This window comes from Oncorhynchus nerka, linkage group LG26 (genome assembly GCF_034236695.1).
Source record: "Oncorhynchus nerka isolate Pitt River linkage group LG26, Oner_Uvic_2.0, whole genome shotgun sequence".
Taxonomy (NCBI): Eukaryota; Metazoa; Chordata; class Actinopteri; order Salmoniformes; family Salmonidae; genus Oncorhynchus; species Oncorhynchus nerka.
Window position 1 is genome coordinate 12,582,031 of NC_088421.1, and position 21,257 is coordinate 12,603,287.

Here is a 21,257-nt window from a genome sequence, read left to right on the forward strand (position 1 = left end):
TCTAGGTGTCAGTATCTGCCTGTAGTGCTCAGGTGTGGGAGGGAAGACTGGTAAACTCTGCTCCTCCTTTCTCCAGGGTTAGGGTTAGGCACAGACAGTGAAAGATAGAGCAAGACAGTGAGGACCCTACAACCTCAGAAGGGAGGCAAATCTCGACCAACATAATCTGCCAAAGGGCTCGTAGGGGCCCTTCCTCTCCTCTCTACTTGCCTGAGCTACATGTTAAATCTAAAACATATCCCACCACTGCCCTGGGGAGGTGTTATGACAACCGAAAATGGTGAGCAGCAAGAGCAAGAAGTGGCTTGAACATGAATCATGTTTTTTTTTTTGACATGTGGGGTGGGTTAAAACAGGCCTCTGTTTGAGAAGTAAGTAGCCTGGAGAGACAAGTGTCAACCATCAACCAACAGGCCCAGCAAACCATCTCTCTCATGATAGGTCGGTTGTGCTGTGTGGGGTAAACAATAACACATTATAGTGACATTAAGAGCCAATTCCCCTGAACATATAGTATCTGTCAATGGACACCTGCGCTTGTTTGGCTGCTCTGCTCATACCCTCATGCATCTCCAGTGGTAGGCTGATGGAGCGTGGGAGAGAGCGAGAGCTAATGTGAGGTGTGGTTTTGTAGGGGTGCCAGGGATAGCCCCAGGATGATTCTCTCTTCTGCATCACTAAGGATCCATTGTTAACATCTTAAGGGGGGGACACACACACACCACTCAGTCGCAGCATAATTCTGAGTAATCAAACCTGTCTGTTTTCACACACACTCATTGAAGGGAGAGAATTTGATTGGCAGCTTAACAAACAATCTGACACCTTACCTCATCCTCATTTTATCCTGGGTGCAGACATTTGTGACTTCTCCCAATCTCAACTGCCGTGGAAAGTTTGATATCATTATTGTTGGTCTGTCTGTATCCGCGGGCAGAGGAGGGAATCCAGGATGGACAGACAGGTGTATTCCGACACCAATCTGTGGAAAAGGGGATAATTAGAAAAAGCCAGGGTGAGCTGACAAAACTTTGCCTGGAGGCGATCTTCTCATTAAGTCTTTCCAGTTACATTAGTCTCCCGTCAACAGATGAGCCCTGGTTGGATTGAGGAGGAAGGGTCTTTTGTTGTTGTGGGAACAGAAAGCACACTGTCTGTGATTCAGATTAAAGATTTATGATATATGACATGTAAAAAGCTGAAAATAGATGTAGTTCAATAAATATGACTTTTGTTACGGTAGTCTAAGCATCAAATGAACCAAAATAGAAACATGATTTAAAAGCATCACTCAAATCTAGAAAGCTCACTTCCACTTCATAAATGTAGGCTATTATCATTCCATATTTTGGTGGTGAAAGGTAAGAGAGAAAACATGAATATGGTTTAAATTACACTAACTTTAAATCATTTTATTTTGGATTTTCCTAAATTTCCGCTTCACGTTGTTTGATTGGAGCTGTCGAGCTACCTGTACCTGCCTCGTAGTGTCGCTGCAGCAGTTCTTTGGCCTTTATCACTCGGTGGAGCTTCCGTTATTCCATTTCCGTACAAATCTTCTCAACTGATGACGTGTGCTTTGCACAAAAATCCCCTTGTTTTCAGTTTCACAATAAAACCGGATAAAGGTATTCCTCTATAAACCGAGGGTATTTTTGTGTGGATTGTGTCTTGAAACATAAAGGAAAATGGAAACATTGTACCATCAAACAAATAAGTGAGTGTTTCTGTTCTCTTTCAAAACATTTAAGACCGCTAACGTAGCTCAATTGCCTTACGATATACCGCGTTACTGTAACTAGCTGGCTAGCTAACAACATTTCATGACAAAGATAGTTTTAACTAACCCCTTCCATTAGTGGTCATGATCTATTAGCTAGCCAACCAGCTAATAGATAGCCATAGATCGATTACCAACAATATTAAACTATCACTACTGTAACGGTACGTCGCGTTCAAACCAACTGGGAACTCAGAAATATTTGACTTCAGTGAATTCAAAACTACTAGGAACTCGTAAAAAAACTAGCTCTGACTTGGAAACAGTCATCCGTGGAACAGTCATCCAAGTCGGAAACTCATATTTTTAGAGTTCCGACTTTCTGACCTAAAGATCACTGACGTCATGATTTTACCTTGTTCCTAGTAGTCTTGAAAGCACCATTAATTCACTGTCTGGAGTTTACGTATCTAGCGTGTGTATTAAATTGTCACATACCATTGTCTAGTTCCTTGTCTATTCAATAGACCTTTATCTAACATTACGTTTCCATAGAGCTTCCATACAGACCTCTGCTTAATATTTACGGTAGCCTAGAAATAATTATATATCTTTACTCTCTGTCCTCTTTGATCAGGCAAATCCAGGAGGTGCAGTCGCTCATGGGACGCCTGGAGAACACAGATCGTCAGTCTGTCCACTGTGAGTTCACTCTTTCTAAATAATGGATCTTCTTTATTCAATGAATGTTGCAAGTGTGTAAAGTGTTGGTCAAATGTTTCATGAGCTGAAATGAAATATCCCAGAAATGTTCCATATGCACAAAAAGCTTATTTCTCAAAAATGTGTTTACATCCCTGTTAGTGAGCATTTTTCCTTTGCCAAGATAATCGATCCACCTGACAGATGTGACATATCAAGAAGCTGATTAAACAGCATGATCATTACACAGGTGCACCTTGTGCTGGGGTCAATAAAAGGTCACTCTAAAATGTGCAGTTTTGTCACACAACACAATGCTACAGAAGTCTCATGTTTTGAGGGAGCGTGCAATTGGCATGCTGACTGCAGGACTGTCCAACAGAGCTAATGCCAATTGAATGTTTATTTCTCTACAATAAGCTGCCTCCAACGTCGTTTACAGAAGTTGGCAGTACGTCCAACTGGCCTCACAACCGCAGACCACATGTAACCAGGCCAGCCCAGGACCTTCACATCTGGCTTCTTCACCTGCGGGATTGTCTGAGCCCAGCCACCCAGACAGCTGATGAAACTTTGGGTTTGCACAACCGCAGAATTTCTGCACAAGCTGTCAGAAACTGTATCAGGAGAAGCTCATCTGCGTGCTCGTCGCTCTCACCAGGGTCTTGACCTGACTGCAGATCTGCGTCGTAACCGACTTCAGTGGGCAAATGCTCACCTTCTATGGCCACCGGCATGCTGGAGAAGTGTGCTCTTCACGGATTAATCCTGGTTTCAGATGTACTGGGCAGATTGCAGACAGTGTGTTTGCGAGCGGTTTGTTGATGTCAACGTTAGAACAGAGTGCCCCGTGGTGGGGTTAGAGTATGGGAAGGCATAAGCTACGGACAACGAGCACAATTGCATTTTATTGATGGGAATTTGAATGCACAGAGATACTGTGACGAGTTCCCGAGGCCCATTGTGCCATTCATCTGCCGCCATCACTTCATGTTTCAGCATGATAATGCACAACCCCATGCCGCAAGGATCTGTTCACATTTCCTGGAAGCTGAAAATGTCCCAGTTCTTCCATGGCCTGCATACTCAGCAGACACGTCGCCCATTGAGCATGTTTGGGATGCTCTGGATCGACGTGTACGACAGCGCATTCCAGCCAATATCCAGCAACTTCTCACAGCCATTGAAGAGAAGTGGGACCACAATCAACAGCCTGATCAAGTCTTTATTCGCGCTGCATTAAGAAAATGGTGGCCAGATACTGGCTGGTTTTATGATCCAGGCCCCTACCTTTTTTTTTACGGTATCTGTGACCAACAGAGGCATATCTGTATTCCCAGTCATGTGAAATCCATAGATGAGGGCTTAATGAATTTATTTCATTTCACTGATTTCCTTATATGAACTGTAACTCAGTAAAATATTTAAAATGGTTGTGTTTTTATATTTTTGTATAAATTTTTGTATTTTTGTATAAATTTGGAATTTACTACTAGGCAGTATTTACATATTTTCCCCTTCTCCAGTGTTGTGCAGCCCTTTGAGCCAAGCTGTGCCCTCCCTACTGATTGTTTTGGGCGGTGGGCAGGGCGGGCAATGTTCTGTGAGCCAGGCTGGTGCCAGGGCAGGAAGCATAGGGGTGGCGACTGGGAAGAGGGACGACTGGGAAGTCTTCTCTAAAGATAATGGTGGCAGCCAGTCGGCCGCCCAGTCGTGACAATGACATCATCTCGCATGTTAGAGGGTGGAAGGAAGCAGCAGGCGTCCGAGCGAGGAGTCACTCAGTCAGGACGGGAGAGGGCTGGGGACAAGATGGTGCTAGTCCTTTTAAAGGGCAGATAAAAGCTTCCCACAAGCCTAGTGCTGCTGTCACCTTGGAATCAAACGCTATCTAGAATCTCAGCAGTCTGAGAATGAAACGGGTGTAACGATAGATATCTGACTTCAAATAAGAATCAGTGGCTGATTTGTCTTCATGAAGAGATGATGTACAAGGCCCTTTGTTTCAATGGGGATTAACTTCCTCTGCGACGTTTGAGGAAATAACACATTTGCTTTCATCCCTCTCTTGGATTCACCTGAACCGTGGGGCTGTATTCCATGGTAGCATGGAATGGGGAAACTAACTACAGTGTGACAAACCACTGACATCATCTGTCTTGTCTGATTTGTTACAATGAAAGTAACTTTAACATTTTATTTTGAATAAGATTGGCCTATTTTGGGAGTGAAACAACTGTTCAGGGTGTGTTTAATTGTGTGTGTGCTCTCCAGTGTTGGAGAACGAGCTGCAGGCCAGAATCGACCAGATCTTCAGCCATTTGGAACGTCTGGAAATCCTGGCTAGCAAAGAACCGCCAAACCGGCGTCAGAACGCCAAACTGTGAGTACTCATAAACTGCATCGGTCACCCAAATACACCAGAGATGGCATGGCGATGAATGTTTCATAAAGATGGGTGGGACTGGGACGAGGTCGCAGCTAGATGAAACGGGCACTGTGTTTCTCATCCCCTGTGGCGACGCGGCTCTGTGAAAACATTCCCTCGGAAGCCCCGTCATCACCGGCATTCCTGCCGCGTTGGGCAAGGCGTCACTTCAGAGCCGGGTAAACAGGCCCCAGGGGACAAACTGCTGCGCCACGTCCCACAGCTCTCCTCTGATCTCAGGACAGCTACAGTACGTTGGGGCCGCAGGGCTGAGCCACGAGCAGGTGATGCTCAGGAGGAGAGGGAGAGCGGGGTGGAGGGAGACAGGCCCTCGGGTGTTTCAGCCAGGTGGAGAAGTGGAGAAGTCAGATTGGGAAGAAGGCAGGCATGTTGACTTATCTTAGTGATGATGATAGAAAGCTTTTATTGAGAGCTAGAAGACATCAATACAGTGCATACCAAGGGAGATGTCATGAGTTAGTGAAGAAGGAGTGACTGAACCACAGTCCTGGAATGCTGGATGGAGCTGGAGGCAAAGGCTGCCATTTCTACCCTCTGAAATTTCCTCTGCCATTATTCGGCTGGGGGGGTAAGAAGAATGTGGTCTCTGTCTGTGTCCCCTCCGCAGGCGGGTAGACCAGCTGAAGTATGATGTTCAGCACCTCCAGACGGCGCTGAGGAACTTCCAGCACCGTCGCTACTCACGAGAGACCCAGGACCGAGAGAGGGAGGAGCTCATGAGTCGTACCTTCACCACCAACGTCAGTAGTAGTGGCCCACTCATCTCCCAAGTAGCACTACAGTAATGTCTGCAGTCATGTAATGATAACCTAAAACATGCATACTAACTCTGCTTGACAGACCACAACTGGTGTAACATGGGCAATAAAACCAAAATACATTTATTAGGGGAACATTGTTGAGATGTTACCGGTATTGTCCCCTACAGGATGCAGACACCTCCATCCCCATAGACGAGACGTTGCAGTTAAACTCCAACCTGAACAACGCACACAGAGGCATGGACGACCTCCTGGGCAGCGGCAGCAGCATCCTCACCGGACTCCGGGACCAGAGGGGGACGCTCAAGGTGTGTGTTTCCCCTTACAAATCACATTTCATTTGTCACATGCTTCGTAATCTGCAGGTGTAGACGAACAGTGAAGTGCTTACATACGGGCCTTTCCCAACAATGCAGAGAGAAAATATACAGAGAATGAATACACAATGAGTAACGATAACTTGGCTATATACACAGGGTACCAGTACTGAGTTGATGTGCAGGGGTACGATGTAATTGAGGTAGATATGTACATATAGGTAGCTGTTCAGGGACCTGTTGGTTCCAGACTTGGTGCATCGGTACCGCTTGCCGTGCGGTAGCAGAAATAAGTCTATCACTTGGGGGGCTGGAGTCTTTGACAATTTTTAGGGCCTTCCTCTGACACCGCCTGGTATAGAGGTCCTGGATGGCAGGGAGCTCGGCCCCAGTGATGTGCTGGGCCATACGCACTACCCTTCGTAGTGGATGCCAAGCAGTTGCCATACCAAGCGGTGATGCAGCAAGTCAAGATGCTCTCAATGGAGCAGCTGTAGAACTTTTGGAGGATCCTTTTTTTTTTTTTTCGTATTTTTTTTTACACTTTGCCAAGGAACACTGACCGTGACACGGCAGGTCCCTGTCGACGGTATCCCAGAGAGAGGAATCAGTATTCCAAAACAAACCCCCGGTTTCTCTCCTCTGTAACGATCACTATGTGTAGTAGAAGTGTGTGGTGCTGGTCGTCAGCAGCAGGCTAAGTGCATATTTCTAGGGAGGAGAAGAGATGGTGTTCCTGGTGAAGGCTGCTGTAGGCCCCCTGTTATCAGGGCGTCTGGTGATCAGATGGGCGTGAGAAACAGCTGAGGGACAGACTGGGAGGACAGAATGGCTGGGTTCCTCAGACAGCCTCTCCCTAATCAGTTGAGTAGAGCTTTGTCATGACCAGGCTAAATGCAGGTTATGATACGACTGTGTTTACAGTATTCCCACAAACAAACAGCAATGAAGCAGAATACCCATTAATAACTAACTTCAGCTTGTTCTTCAGGAAACAACAGCACAATCAATGGAACTTCAGCAGCTTTAACGTTTAATGTCTTTTCTCTCCTCTGTCTTCCCTAAATCCAGGGGACCCACAAGAAGATGCTGGATGTGGCCAACATGCTGGGTCTGTCCAACACGGTGATGAGGCTGATCGAGAAGAGGGCCACCCAGGATAAGTTCATCATGATTGGAGGGATGCTGCTCACCTGTGTGGTCATGTTCCTGGTGGTCAAGTACCTGGGCTGACCATGACCGCAACTGCCACCACAGTTTTGCGTTGGTCTTGGACATTTTTGCACAGTAAGCCCATAAGATACGTGAACGGTGATAAAATAGGCTCGTCTTCTAATCGGAGAGCTCCCTGAAAGTATTGTTTTCCGATCGGAAGGCGAGGAATTATCCCTCTTTTAATTTCCATGGGTTTTGTCACCCACTTCTATTTCAACCACTCTTTGTTTGCACCAGGTAAATGGGTGTTAAGCAAGACATATACACTGAGTGTACAACACATTAAAGATGCCTTCCACCTTTTGCCCTCAGAACAGCCTCAATTCATCTGGGCATGGACTCTACGAGGTATTGAAAGCGGTCCACAGGGATGCTGGCCCATGTTGATTCCAATGCCTCCCACAGTTGTCAAGTTGGCTGGATGTCCTTTGGACGGTGGACCATTAGTGACGCACACGGAAGCTGATGAGCGTAAAAACAGCGTTGCCGTTCTTGACATAAACCAGTGCGCCTGGCACCTACTACCATACCCTGTTCAAAGGCACTCTTTTGTCTTGCCCATTCAGAGAGTGGCACACATATACAATCCATGTCTCAAGGCTTACATTTTTTTTAAAAATCCATATCCTCCATTTATACTGATTGAAGTGGATTTAACAAGTGACATCAATAAGGGATCATAGCTTTCACCTGGTCAACCTGTTATGGAAAGAGCAGGCGTCCCTAATGTTTTTGCACTCAGTGTCTATTCTTTAATTTGACTTCAAACTGAACAACGTGGAACCTTGCATCCATAACTCCAGCTCGCTGACACCTGCCACTCATCTCGGCGGTCATCCACCTGACGGCCTGTGTGTGAAGCCGTAGGTGGGTGAGATAGCCAGTCATGAAATGTTCTCTACCTTATTTCAAACTAATTCTCCTTCAAGGTCCATTTCCTGCCGTAGTCTCCCTATAATGAGTTCTCCTTTTCCTTGCCTTAGTCTCCCTATAATGAGTTCTCCTTTGCCTTGTGGGTGGTTTCATCTTCACCATCTATTTGAAGCATTATTTGACTGTTTGCTGCTCTTTTCCCCAAAAATGGACAGAAAAAAGTTATCTGAAATGGATGAAAAGCTGATGTTGCACCTCATCACACATCCTAATGACACAGCCTGGAGAACACTTATGTCAGATGAACCAATATATGTATGTAGCCCAGGGAGGAAGAGGGCCGTTAACAGGGACCTGTGCACAAGCTACAGACCGATTAGTAAGAACAAAAACACAAAAGTGATGAAATATTCTGCTCGTCGTGTTTTGAGAAACTATACAAGGTATATTGTCTGGACATTTGCTTGGCCCTAGTCTCACTACGTTAGTGCAACCAAGGTTCAAATTGTAATTCTCTGAAGATCAAAAATTAAACATTTTAAAAACAACTGGTCTTAAATCTGTCTCTGAAGTGTACATTATTTTCCATGTAATCTAGCAATTAAATTAGGTATGGGTCAAAACAATGGATATAAAGCATACCCCATAGTTTAAATAATTATCTTGCTTAAAATGTCAGATCCTGTCATACAATATGGAGTTTAAATTTACAGTCAAGCTATTGTTTGGAGGGTTTTCCTTCCACTGTTTGAAATCAAATTACTTTCAAGACTTTAGTACTTGATGGGACCTATCCGGAGTGTGCATAGGAACCCCTACCATCACATCTGACATGTTAGTAATTTAGCAGACATGCTTATTCAGAACCACTTACAATCCATTTTTCACATTTACTTCAAATACAATCGTGGGCGAGCAATAAGCATGTAATGTTGCAGCAGGTAGATAAACTATGGATGAAAAGTTTTACGCTGAAATTAGACGGTCTGACTCCTGGTCTTGATGAACAGCTAGCTGTAAGTGAGGCTACATAACTTGAGCTCTGGCGCCATCTAGTGACAGCTCGGCATTCCATAACCTTCAGAAGAGTCAAAACAGATGTCAAATCTTCCAGACTTGTCCTCTAGTCTAAAAAGGGCTGCATGCAATATGCAGACATCTCAAGAAGCTTGTGCTGAGAATGAGAAATTCATTTTCATTGTAGTTTGCCACAGTAAGTAGCGAATGCATGTTTGTGCTGGTATCTGTTACTATAACATACCATACTGGATTTCTTTCCCTATGTATTGCTCACAACCCTTACTCATACCACTGCAGACTACTTAACTATGTTTAGCTGGTGAAGAGTGAAGACAAGTAGCAACTCAAAACTCTTTATTTTCTGACGCATCATATTTAAAAAAGACATACCATTGCTGCCTCTTACAGGGCAGTCCCGTCACCCAATCCTTCCCACACAGGATAATAGTTCAGAGAATGTCTTGATAAAGTATTCTTGTCCATCTTCGTTCCTTCAGTTATTTATTTTTTACAGTAGCAACAAACCTCTAGAATGTTATTGGGGTTAACTACAGCAATTTTATTTACATTGAGCAAAAATGACAAGAGGAAAAACATTGAGCATTTTGGAAAATAATTTAGAAACAAAAAAAATACAATTATTGCAGTATACTACAATCATACATTTGTTACATGATGCGAAAGCAGCATCTTGATGTACAGATTTCAGTGCAAGTCATTTCGAAATACAGCCACTACCACTTGGAACAACATGACCTTTAACCCTACAGCAGGGTGTGACCCCCCCCCCCCCCCCACAGTACCTCCAATAAAACATGAGCTTTGCCCAACCTCTTATCGGTGTTCCCCCACCAGTGACCATTTTCATTTCCTTATGGGTAACATTTCATTAGTCAGTATTAAAGAACATCCCTTATATGCCCATCATATTAGAGGGATACTTCACATTGCTCAGTGATCTATGTACACTATACCGTATTACAAATTGTTGGTGAATATTACGGGTCATGAATAGAGCAAGTAGTCATGTGAGAACATTAGATATTAATGACAACAGAATTCAGGCAGTAGACTAGAGCCACCAGATTACATTACAAAGTCAAGGCTGTTTCCAGTCATGGATGTCACCCTAAACCCCCCCTTGTCCCCATCTCATCTCCCCTTTCCTTTCCCACAACACCATCCGGCTTATGGCTTCAGCCACTGCGTCTCTTTGGCTGTAAAAACAAAGAAGAACATTGACAGCAACAATCAGTTATAAACTGTGGGACAAAAAAAATACTCCAGAGGTTTCTGATTCTATTTTTTTTTTTTTTTTTTTTTAACTGGGTTACCATTCAAAACAAACTGCCGTCTTAGATTTGAGGTTGCCTCAAACTCTCCTCCACCCTGTCCAGAAACCTCAGGGTGAATGTCAGGCAACTGTTGGGAGGGGTCCATTCAAAGAGCCCACAGTAAATGTCTGTTGTTTACCTCTGCACAGGCAGCATATCACAGCACCTCTGTCTGGCCAGTGGTCTAATGGTGGCCATTTTGATGATATTCTCATAATCACCTGCTGCCACTACACCTCCCTCTCTCCATGTTAATTCAGATGTTTAACCAGGCCTGCTCTGGCCAAAACACCCTCCTCTAATGTGGACACACTTTCTCAGGAGCCGTGGTTAGGGGGTGCTGGAGGTCCTGCCCTGAGAAAATGGGGTGCAGGAAGGGGTGGAGCTGCAGTGCGGCTGCCGCAGCGGCGTTAGTGTGCCGGGGGGCGAACAGCGTTGGGTAGAGGGATGAGTGTGGTATGTGGTGGAGGGCTAAGGGGCTGTGGTGATGAAGTGCTGAGGCTGGGATAATGTGTATGGGCTGGCCAGAGAGGAAGGCCGTGTGGTGGGCAGGGATCAGTCCAGCGTGTCCCACTCCCAACTGGTGGCCCAGAGTGTGGCCTAGAGAGTGGCCCAGGTGAGACAGGGAGATGGGGGTGAGGTGGTGCTGGGGGATGTGGTGGACCTGGGCTAACTGGGGGTGTGGGTGGGGTCCGTGTGGGTGGATGCCCATGGCTGCAGCCTGAGCAGCATGGTGCTGCTGGATAAGGTGTTGTACTGTGGTGAGGGAGGTAGCCGAGGCTGCAGACACAGCAGGTTGGTGGATCTGGATCATCTGCTGCTGGGGGGGGGGGGGTGCCGGCTGCAGATGGTTCGCTGCTGCAGCCATGTTCGCTGCAGCCTGTGCTGCTGCGGCTGAGGGGAAGGTCTTGATGTGCTTGGCCAGGAGCTGCTGCTGGATGTGCTGCTGGGCGGCCTGCTGCAGCTTGCCGTACTTCTCCATCTCCTCTGGGGTGAAGGTGATGGGCTGGCTCTCCAGCGGGGCCAGACCGTCCTCCTCTGCCTCCATGCCCATGTCCTCCTCCTCCAGGCTGGGCGGGGGGTAGTTGGGGTAGGCGTGCATGGGGGGAGGCTGCTGCTGCATGTCAGGCATGAGGGGCTCCATCATGGGGTTTTGGGAGGGGTCCTGTCCCGGCTCGCCCTGGTATGGGGGCATCAGCATGGAGGGCTCCTGATGGAACAGCGGCCGGGGCTCATGAAGAACCCGTGCGTCCAGGGTGAGGTGGCGGGCCTCCTGAACTACTACTACCGTCTCCTCCACTTTCTTATGAGCTGGTTGAGGGGGAGGTGGTGGGGGGAACTCCCGGATGGGCTCCATCAGGATGACCTCTGCCCTGGCATCTGAACCTTTCCCTGCTGATGACTTCTCTCCACCATCAGGCCGGGTCAGGGGGATCGCAGGGAATTTCTTCCCTGCCTGCAGTTTACCGAACAGGGGCAGCATGGACTTATTGCCCAGAGCTGGAGGCAGTTTGGGCCCAAAGTAGCCCGATGGTGGGTCCTTGATCTTGGCGCCAGTCTTGGTCCCTGTGGTTGGGACATCAGATCCCTTCCTGGACTGGATCTTATCCAGAAGCTGGCGGGCGGTGAAGTGTGAGGAAGAGTTCCTCTGGTCTCCTCCTCCTTCTCCCCGGGACCCCCCTGCCCTCTGGCTCTGGGAGCTGCTGTTGCGGTTTGGGGCTCGTGATGAGGCAGAGCGGGGGGACTGGGAGCGGTAGATGCAGGAGCGGTTGAAGTCTCGACGCCGTGTGGCGCTGTCTGCCCGGTCCCTGTGGGCCCCCCGGCCTCCCCGACCCCGGTGAGGGGAGCCCTTGGTGGAGCTGGAGGAGCGGCTGGCTGAGCTGTGACTGCGGCTGTAGCTGCGTCTCCATGACCTGGCGCTGCTGCTGCGGCTCCTGCTGCTAGAGCTCCGAGAGCTGCTCCGGTGCCGCCGCTGGTGCCTCTTCCTGCGGCTGTGGCTGCGTGAGCGGGAGCGAGAGTCCTCCGAGGACGAGGACGAGTAGTGACGTCTTCTGGAGCGCCGCCGCCCGCCGCTTCCCCGTCGATCGTACTCGGAGTCAGAGGAGCGTTTAGAGTGTCTCCGGTGGCGCCCCCCGTCACTGTCGTCACTGTAACTGTCTGAGTAGCTGCGGCTGCGCCGGCTGTAGGCGCTCGAGGAGCGCTCTGAGCTGCTGGAGTCTGACTGGCTACGGGAGGCCTGGCCGCGGTGCCGCCGCCGGCTGCTCCCTCGCCCGTCTCCCCGATGCGACGAGTGGCTTCGGGAGCGGCCGGAGTCCTCGCTCTGGTGCCGGCGCCCCTCCCGGGGTGTGGACCTACGGCGGCTGGATCGGGAAGCAGAGCCTCCACCTCCTTCCTCCTCACTCTCACTGCTGCGTGGTCTGCCTGGCCCGGGGCTCTTCTGGGCCGAGGAGGAGCAGGAAGCGTTGGGTGGGGCGCTGGGGTCTGTCTTCAGACGCTTGGTGCCGTTGTGCTCCTCAGAGGGCTTGGCCTCGTCAGAACCTTTCCCTGCCCCACCTTCCTCTGCCCCGGACTTCTGAGGTGCCTCTTTGGCTGGTCGTTTCCTCTTACCAGGTTCCGTTCCTGTTCCTGCTGGTGCTGGGGGAGCACTAGAAACTGTTGCGGTTACTGCTTTTTCCTCTTTAGGCTTTTGCTTATCACCACCACCTCCTCCTTCCCCCTCCTCACCTTTGTTTTTGCTCTTCTTTCGTTTGTGTTTTTTCTTCTTTTTGGTTTTCTCTCCTAGGATCTCAGTTTCCGCGTCCCCGTCGACTACGGCTCCCTTCTCTTTTTCTTTGTGCTTGGAGCCTTTGCCAGATTTCTTATGCTTCTTCTTTTTCTTCTTTTTCTTCTTCTTGGCTCCGCTTGTGCTACTCTGTAGCTTTTGCTCCTCAGTCTCCCCTTGGGAACCCTCTATTTTTAAGGAGGGCTGCTCCTTACCAGTGTTGTCAGTGCTGGGCCCAGGGGTGGTGGTGGCAGCAGCAGCAGCATTCCCCTCATTGACTGCAGCAGCTGCCTCAGGATTGTTTTTTTTCTCAGCTCCTTCACCAGCGGGCTTGGAGGACTTTGCTGCTCGTCCAGCACGGGCCCCTTTGTTGCGGGACAGTTTGAAGTCGAAGTACAGGGGGTTGCAGCTGTAAGAGAGGGCGGGCTGAGCCTTGGTAAAATCCAGCAGCTCCGAGGGCCACTGGAGAGTGGTGCTCTCGTCTTTGCTCAGGACCAGGAAGAAGGGACCGGTGGGGATTTTGGGGCCCAAGTTGGGCTCTGGGACTGGGAGTGGGGCCTCCTGCTTGTTGTCTGGTTCTAGCGTAGGGGCCGTTGTGGGAGGAGGGTCTGTGAAGCTGGCAGAGACCTCTTCAGTCTTCAGTTTAGGTGATGTGGGAGTAGGAGTGGGCTCTGTGACTGTGGGAGTAGGACTGGGCTCTGTGACTGTGGGAGTAGGACTGGGCTCTGTGACTGGAGCTGCAGGAGTTCTCGCTGGCTCCTTTGATTTGCACTCAGTAGCTTTTGGCTGTGTCTGCTCAGAAACCTCTGCTACCACCTTTTCTTCCTTCTCTTCTTCATCTTCTTCTTGCTCTCTGATCTCACACTGGTCTGTGGCCTTCATGAACACCAGGAACTGGAAGCGGGGTTTGACTCTGCAGTGAGTTGGTGGGATGTAGTGGTAGTACTCAGGCTCCTGGCCGGCCCAGCCTTCCTCCTTCTTCATCATCATCTTCAGCTTGTTGAGAGTGGAGGCTAGGGAGGCGCCATCATCCTCTTCCTCCTGCTCTGGTTGTTCTTGATGTAGTTGCTCCTCCTGCTCCTCCTCCTCCTCCTCTGGCCCTGCTGTTCCATTCCCCCCTCCTCCCTTGGGGCTCTCGGTGCTGCAGCCTGACGTCTCCTCCCGTCCCACGTCCTTCTCCCCTCCCTCCTCCTGTCCACCCCCCTCCTCCTCGTCATCCTGATGGAGTTTAGCGAACACTGCTGCGACCGTCTCCAGCTTCACCGGGGGTTTCTTGGCGAAGGAGAAGGACACGCTGACCTTGGAGGCCCCGGCCGGGGATGAGCTGCTCTTCCCCAGGGAGAAGCTGACGGTGGGGGCTGGTTTGGGGGAGGCCTGACCCCCACTGCTCTTCTCCTCCCCTGACAAGCCCTCCATGGCAGTGTCTGCAGGGGGGACATACTCGGGGGTTACAGCACTCCCCTCTTCACCCTTCTCTCCGTCTACTGCCACGGTGGTGGGTTTGAACATGGGACCACTTCCCGGGGTACTGAAACACAACGATAAAGAACATATTAAAGTAAACTGTTTAATGTGTTGTGTTTTATCCAGAAAACATTTTTTATAATAATTTTTCTTTGCATATACATCTGCATTCCTGCACTAATAGAAAGCTGCCACAGCTATTAGACTGTGAAACAGCCATCACAAGCACATTAGAGGCTGCAGCCTATAGGCATTGACTAGGAATCACTGGACACTTTAAGGAATGGAACTTTAATAATGTTTACATATTTGGCATTACTCATATGTTTATACTGTATTCTATGGTATCTTAGTCCGTTCCGCTCTGACATCGCTCATCCATATGTATATGGTCTTAATTCCTTCCTACTAAGATGTGTGTGTATTGGGTATATGTTGTGTCATTTGCTAGATATTACTGCACTGTCGGAGCACAAGCATTTCGCTACACCCGCAATAACATCTGCTAACCTAATCACGTGTATGTGACCAATAAAATCTCATTTGATATTATTCATGATTGGGTTACAGCCTCCACTTCAGCCAGGAGAGGGCGGTTGAGTCTGCAGTATATACTATAGCATGTGCTCACCGGTTCTGCTGTTTCCTCTGCTCAGCCAGCTCATGCAGCCTGCGTAGCAGCTTCTCCTGCTTCTTCCCACCCTTCCGGGAGCGTGATGACACGTTTCTCGCAAACTCCCTCTGCTTCAGCTCCTTAAGCCTCTGCAGCAGCACGGGTCAGATGGAGAAGAACAGGGATGAGGGAGAGAGCAGCTAAGGATTCCTGCATCCACAATAAGGTCAATGGTGCAGCAACACCATTCAACAAGACCATTTTATATCTGCAAAGCCCTCTCTGTTTCTCTAAGCTCGTGTACACGGTGACAGGAAACCCAGTGTGTGTAGTGCTGTAGCAGCGTGGGGGTCAGCGGAGGTACTCCTCACCTGCTTATGAGCGTGATCGTACGAGTTGATGTGGTTGTCAAACTCTTGGTGCTTCTGGTACTGTTTCTCACACAGCTCACAGTAAAAGTTGGCCCGCAGGTCTTCCAGGGCTTTGGCGATGGCCTTCTCCTTTTCCACCTGGTCCTATTGTTGGGGTCAAGGAGGGCGGGGGGCAGAGACAGGAGATGTGAGTGACATTGATACAGATTAGAGATGAAAAGATGAAATACGATCAGAGCCAGTATAATCTGGTATCCTATCATAGGGTTTGGTACTGGTTGAGTAATCCACAGGAAACTCTATGGTTGTTTATCATGGAGGTTAAAAAGTTCAATAACTGAAAGAAATGACAAGGTAACAAATTGAAGTGTACAAGGATTGTGCTCGCAGGTTGTTGTTTATACAGTGCATTCGGAGGGTATTCAGACCCCTTCCCCTTTTCCAAATGTTATTACATTACAGCCTTATTCTAAAATGGATCAAATAATTGTTTCCCCCTCAATCTACACACAATTCCCCATAATGACAAAGCGAAAACAGTTTTATTTTTACACAATAATTAAAAACAGAAATATCTTATTTACAACATCCTTGAGATGTTTCTAGAACTTGATTGGAGTCTACCTGTGGTACATTCAATTGATTGGACATGATTTGGAAAAATATACAAAAGGTCCCACAGTTGACAGTGCATGATGTCAAAGGAATTGTCCATAGAGCTCCGAGACAGGATTGTGTCGAGGCACAGATCTGGGGAACGGTACCAAAAAATGTCCGCAGCATTGACGATCCCTTAGAAAAACAGTGACCTCCATCATTCTTAAATGGAAGAAGTTTGAAACCACCAAGATTCTTCCTAGAGTCAATATATTGAAGGAACCGCAGGTAGCCCAGTGCTTAGAGTGTTGGGCCAGTAACCGAAAGGTAGCTGGATCGAATCCCCAAGTTGACAAGGTAAAATTCTGTTGTTCTGCCCTGAACAAGGCAGTTTAACCCACTGTTCCCCGGGCGCCGAAGACGTGGATGTCGATTATGGCCCCGCACCTCTCTGATTCAGAGGGGTTGGGTTAAATGTGGGAGACACATTTCAGTTGAATGCGTTTAGTTGTACAAGATTCTCTGGTCTGATGAAACCAAGATTGAACATCTGGCCTGAAAGCCAATTGTCACATCTGGAGGAAACCTGGCAGCATCAATCTGTGGGGACGTTTTACAGCAGCAGGAGGGATCGATGTGCAGAAATACATTTCTGGAGACCTGCTCCTACAAGACAGTGACCCGAAGCACACAACCAAGTCAATGCAGGAGTGGCTTCGGGACAAGTCTGTCAGGTTGTCCTTGATTGGCCCAGCCAGAGCATCTCTGGAGAGACCTGAAAATAGCTGTGGAGCAATGCTCCCCATTCAACCTGACAGAGCTTGAGAGGATCTGCAGAGAAGAATGGGAGAAACTCCCCAAATACAGGTGTGCCAAGTTTGAAGCGTCATACCCAAGAAGACTCGAGGCTGTAATCGCTGCCAAAGGTGCTTCAAAAAAAGGTTTTGAAATAAATGTGATATCAGTTGTAATTTTTTTCTGAATTTGCAAACATTTCTAAAAACCTGTTTTTGATTGTCGTTAGGGGGTATTGTGTGTAGATTGATGAGGGACATAAAAAACAAAAAAATCTATTTTAGAATAAAGTAACAAAATTTGGAAAAAGCCAAGGGGTCTGAATACTTTCCAAATGCACTGCATGTCATTTCTGCAGATATACCGGTAACCCGCTAAAATAAATGATTTGGCACATGCATGACAGTATGAGCATTCCAGTAGCTCCATTGACTGAGCATCCGTCTGTCTGTCTGTCTGATATATTAAGAATCTCACACCAGCACAGACAGCAACTCCTCACATGAAGTCATCCAATTTTCTCCACTAGAAAGAAGCGCATGGGAGTGGGAGATGAGGAACAGGAGAAGCTCTACGATTCTCCAAGGCCGATTTTATTGCACCGACACACAGAACGGCAGCAGAATCCTAACAAGACAAGGCTATGAGTCACTGGCACAGGAGAAAAGCAAGAAGGTATGCAAATGCAGGAAAAGGGGTCACCTTGAAGCGAGTGAACAAATGCTAGTGAGAGATTGTTCAAACGAGGACCTTGAGAAGAGAGGCGTATGTATGGCTGGATTGAGTTGGCTAGTAAGAAGAGTCTCACCTTGTATTTCTGCTGTAATTCCTCTGTGACTTCCTTCTCCACCTCCAGCACTTTCCTCTTCTCTGTAGCATCTTCGGCAACGTCCAACTACACACACACAATATGTAAGTTAACAAACTCGCTAAGAACAAACTAAAATAAAACTCACAAATACACAGACCCATTTTAGAATACAAAATGTAGAACATGGATATTTTGTGAACCACTGACTGTGTCGTACCTCCATCTCCATGCGTCCCATCCCCATGACATCATATTTAAGGATGATGGGCACAGGGTCGGTGCGTCCTGGGGGGAGAGAGACAGAGAGAGGGGGAGGTGAGGCTCTGACACTGGGACGAGGGGACAGCTCGGGGACAGCCTGCTTTTAGAGCACAGGGTGCTGGGGTTAGAGAATATTGCCTTGAAGTGCAAAGAGACCAGAAAAGCTACAGTGAACCAAACACCAGCCATTCTCACAGCTTACCATAGCCACCAGGCACGGCACAGCTTAAGTACCCTGACTACTTCTCAGCTGGGTTCTCTTTCTAGAAAGATGCATCTAAATTGCTGCACTGATCCTAGTTCTAAGAGGTAACCAGCAGAGGCCTTATGAGCAGTTCAGAGACGTCCATTTGGATAAGGGAGGGGGAGAGGAAAAGGAAATGGAGGGATAAAGTATGCTGGACAAAAACGGAGAGGCAAGGACAGGGTTTAAGCCTGTATCTGTCGCAGTCTCTGTGTGTCTCCCTCCAGTCTCTACTACTGAGCGTAGCCTCTCTCTCCCCTCCCTCCTCCAGTACAGCAGTCCTGTTCAACAAGAACGCCAAGTTTACCAAGGACAATACTGCCAGAGGGGCTGGCTGACGCAGCTGCTACAGATTACTGAGCAGAACACCACTGCGACAACATAGTACAGCCTCCCCATCACCCAGCTCTGAACTGCCCAGTGACTGACCCCACAACCCCCTGTACTGTCCCATAGGAGACCCAGCCTCTGCTCCCCCTCTACCCCAGGCCTCTCATCATGGCCCTGGCCTAACAGGCTCTCCCCCCTCTTTCCCTCAGTCTACTTAAGCCATGTTACGTAAGCTGTGAAAAGAGCTAGATCAGAAGGAAATTAACTTTAGAAAAATAAATGAACCAACCAAAAACAACCAGAAAACAGAATGAAACAGAAAAAGATCAAAACTATGTTGGAGATTTGACACGTAATTGCTTAATCCACTCATAATCAGCCAAACGAAGCAGAGAGAGAGAGAGAGAGAGAGAGAGTAAATAAAGGACAAGCACTGAACTACAGCGGAGTGACGTCACAGGCCAGGAATCGCCGTGGTGACATTGCAGGGGAGGGGATACTTACCTGAGAAAATAGGGTATGGGGTGGGGTTGGACAGACAGGGGTTCTCAAAACAAAAAAGGCACAAAACAGAATTTGGACTAGTCTGCTGCAGCAGTGGCTGTTGGTTGGCAGCCAGGTTCACAGTAAATCAGATAAGAGTCCAATCAGCACTTCAGTTTGGTTTCAGTTTTTTTTCTTTTTTCTCCTTACTCAAGATTACGTTATTGTCCTCTTGGTCGATTTTAGACTCAGTTTATACCCTTGGGCAAGAGCGATTATTAACATTTTAAAGATGCTTGTCTTTGGTTAACAGGGCTAGGAATTAACAAATCCACAATCGGAAACAAATAATGACTAACTATTATTTCCACATAGCACAACCTATTAGTGATTATAAACTGGGTGGTTCGAGCCCTGAATGCTGATTGGCTGAAAGCCGTGGTTATCAGACCTTATACCACGGGTATAACAAAATATTTATTTTACTGTTCTAATTACATTGGCAACCAGTTTATAATAGCAATAAGGCACCTTGGGGGTTTGTGGTATATGGCTAATATACCACGGCTTACAGTCGTAACTAAGAACAGCCCTTAGCCATGGTATTTTTGCCATATACTACACCCCCTCGTGCCTTATTGCTTAATTCTAATACACATGCCCCTTTACCTCACAAGTGAGGAGAATAGACTGTAGTCTCATTCTGAAACTAAAAGAGCAGGTTTGGTTTGCATCTTAAATCATGTGATTACTAATAATGTAGGGCAGTAGCGACATTAGCGGTCTGATGGCATAAAACCAGACATATTAAAAGGGGCTAGTGATAATACAGTGACTATGGTCTTACGTGCCGACTGACTACAGTCTTCTATTGCAATGGAAGCCAGCGTGAGTCAGCATTGGCATAACAGGGCAGCAGCATAGGCTTACATACCTAATGTATTCATTAGTGCCAGAATACAGATGTGAGACTAATTAATTCCTAGCCCATGGGGCGGAAAAAACCAACCCAAATTTAATTTGAATCCTCTCTGTTAACATCTGTCTGTTCTCTGAATTGTTCTTGTATCATTGTTATGGTCACAGCCCAATGGTATAATCCTAATTCTTAAATTATAGCCGTATGTGGATCAAATAAGGGCCTGTCTGGACTCCAAACCCCACTACAGTGTCTGTCTGCCGGTTGGACACATTAAGGCATGGTCTCATACTAACTCTTTCAGACAATTTATGATCTGAAAATGTGGTCGCGGCACCGTATGGCGGGGTGTGACACAATGGCCAAATTGAGCTCTGTACCACATCGCCGTGCACCCCTCAAATTTTGTAACAATGTGGAGGGCTCCGTATAGCTCCGCATTGACATGATTGGTTGACAGTAGGTGGGAGGTCCTGTATAAAACACAAACTCACTTCCTTGACAACAGCTCTGCGCTGCTCCCTGAAGCGTAAGAAGTATCAACGCCCTGACTTCTGCAGAGGCTGTTTCACCATAAATGCTGCACAGTCAATGCAGACGTCCAAATGACAATGCAGCGCCTTTCACCCTAGGTGATCCGGAGCCTGCTGGTTCTGTTCGACCTGATAATTAATTGCACCCAGGTCTAAAATCAGTCACTAATTAGAGGGGAACCATGAAAACACAGTGGAACTAGCGTCGAGGTCCAGAGTTGAGTTTGATGGACCTAGACTATTAGAGTGAATATTAAGCAGTCCAACCACAAGGGGGACTGCTTGAGACCAGCCCACAGACAGACAGACAGGCCACTGCAGTAAAGCTCTCCGCCAATGGACCAGTTCACTGAGAACACGGGGGAGGAGTCACAATCCAGGCACCTAATCTTCATGAAATACGATTTCTTTTTTTACAATTACAGAAGATGTCCCCAACTATAACCATCTTTAAAAACACAGTGACAATACCTTCAGCATTACCCATTCCAGTGGAAAACAAAGGGACCGAACAAAAAAAGTGTGCATCTAAATGACAGTGTGAATCACAAGGTAAAAAAATAATTAAAAAAAAACTGAAAACAAAATGAGAATGTTTGTAAGAGTAATGTAGATGTATATATGATAATATACAAGCAGCAGAATGAGTACTAATACTGATAGAGAATTGAAAGCCTATATAGC

The 21,257-nt window shown here is 47.5% G+C and overlaps 2 protein-coding genes across 10 annotated transcripts in view; one reads left to right on the forward strand and one right to left on the reverse strand.

The window, feature by feature from the left end:
* The first annotated feature begins 1,556 nt into the window (after positions 1–1,556).
* On the forward strand, positions 1,557–7,468 carry LOC115103617 (Golgi SNAP receptor complex member 2-like). The gene is made up of 6 exons (XM_065010101.1): positions 1,557–1,717; positions 2,358–2,422; positions 4,697–4,805; positions 5,479–5,611; positions 5,800–5,940; positions 7,021–7,468. Exons 1-6 carry the CDS (start codon positions 1,689–1,691, stop codon positions 7,180–7,182), a joined length of 639 nt encoding a protein of 212 aa, XP_064866173.1. The 5' UTR covers positions 1,557–1,688; the 3' UTR covers positions 7,183–7,468.
* Positions 7,469–9,394: 1,926 nt separating this feature from the next.
* LOC115110304 (G patch domain containing 8) overlaps positions 9,395–21,257 on the reverse strand; it is a 34,884-nt gene continuing 23,021 nt past the window's right edge. For all 9 annotated transcript variants that reach the window (XM_029635830.2, XM_065010104.1, XM_065010103.1 and 6 more), the window contains 5 exons: positions 18,021–18,088; positions 17,801–17,887; positions 15,601–15,744; positions 15,248–15,378; positions 9,395–14,680 (listed from right to left, as the gene is read on the reverse strand). In XM_029635830.2, the coding sequence (XP_029491690.2) occupies positions 10,690–14,680; positions 15,248–15,378; positions 15,601–15,744; positions 17,801–17,887; positions 18,021–18,088 (4,421 nt within the window). In that variant the 3' untranslated portion in view covers positions 9,395–10,689. The remainder of the gene's footprint in view (positions 14,681–15,247; positions 15,379–15,600; positions 15,745–17,800; positions 17,888–18,020; positions 18,089–21,257) is intronic.

What these genes read in the sequence shown, in the direction of transcription:
- LOC115103617 (XM_065010101.1), top strand. Translation starts at nt 1,689, where the DNA reads ATGGAAACATTGTACCATCAAACAAATAA. An exon ending in CGGCGTCAGAACGCCAAACT is followed by an intron (nt 4,806 to 5,478) that starts GTGAGTACTCAT and finishes TCCCCTCCGCAG; the next exon opens with GCGGGTAGACCAGCTGAAGT. An exon ending in ACCAGAGGGGGACGCTCAAG is followed by an intron (nt 5,941 to 7,020) that starts GTGTGTGTTTCC and finishes CCCTAAATCCAG; the next exon opens with GGGACCCACAAGAAGATGCT.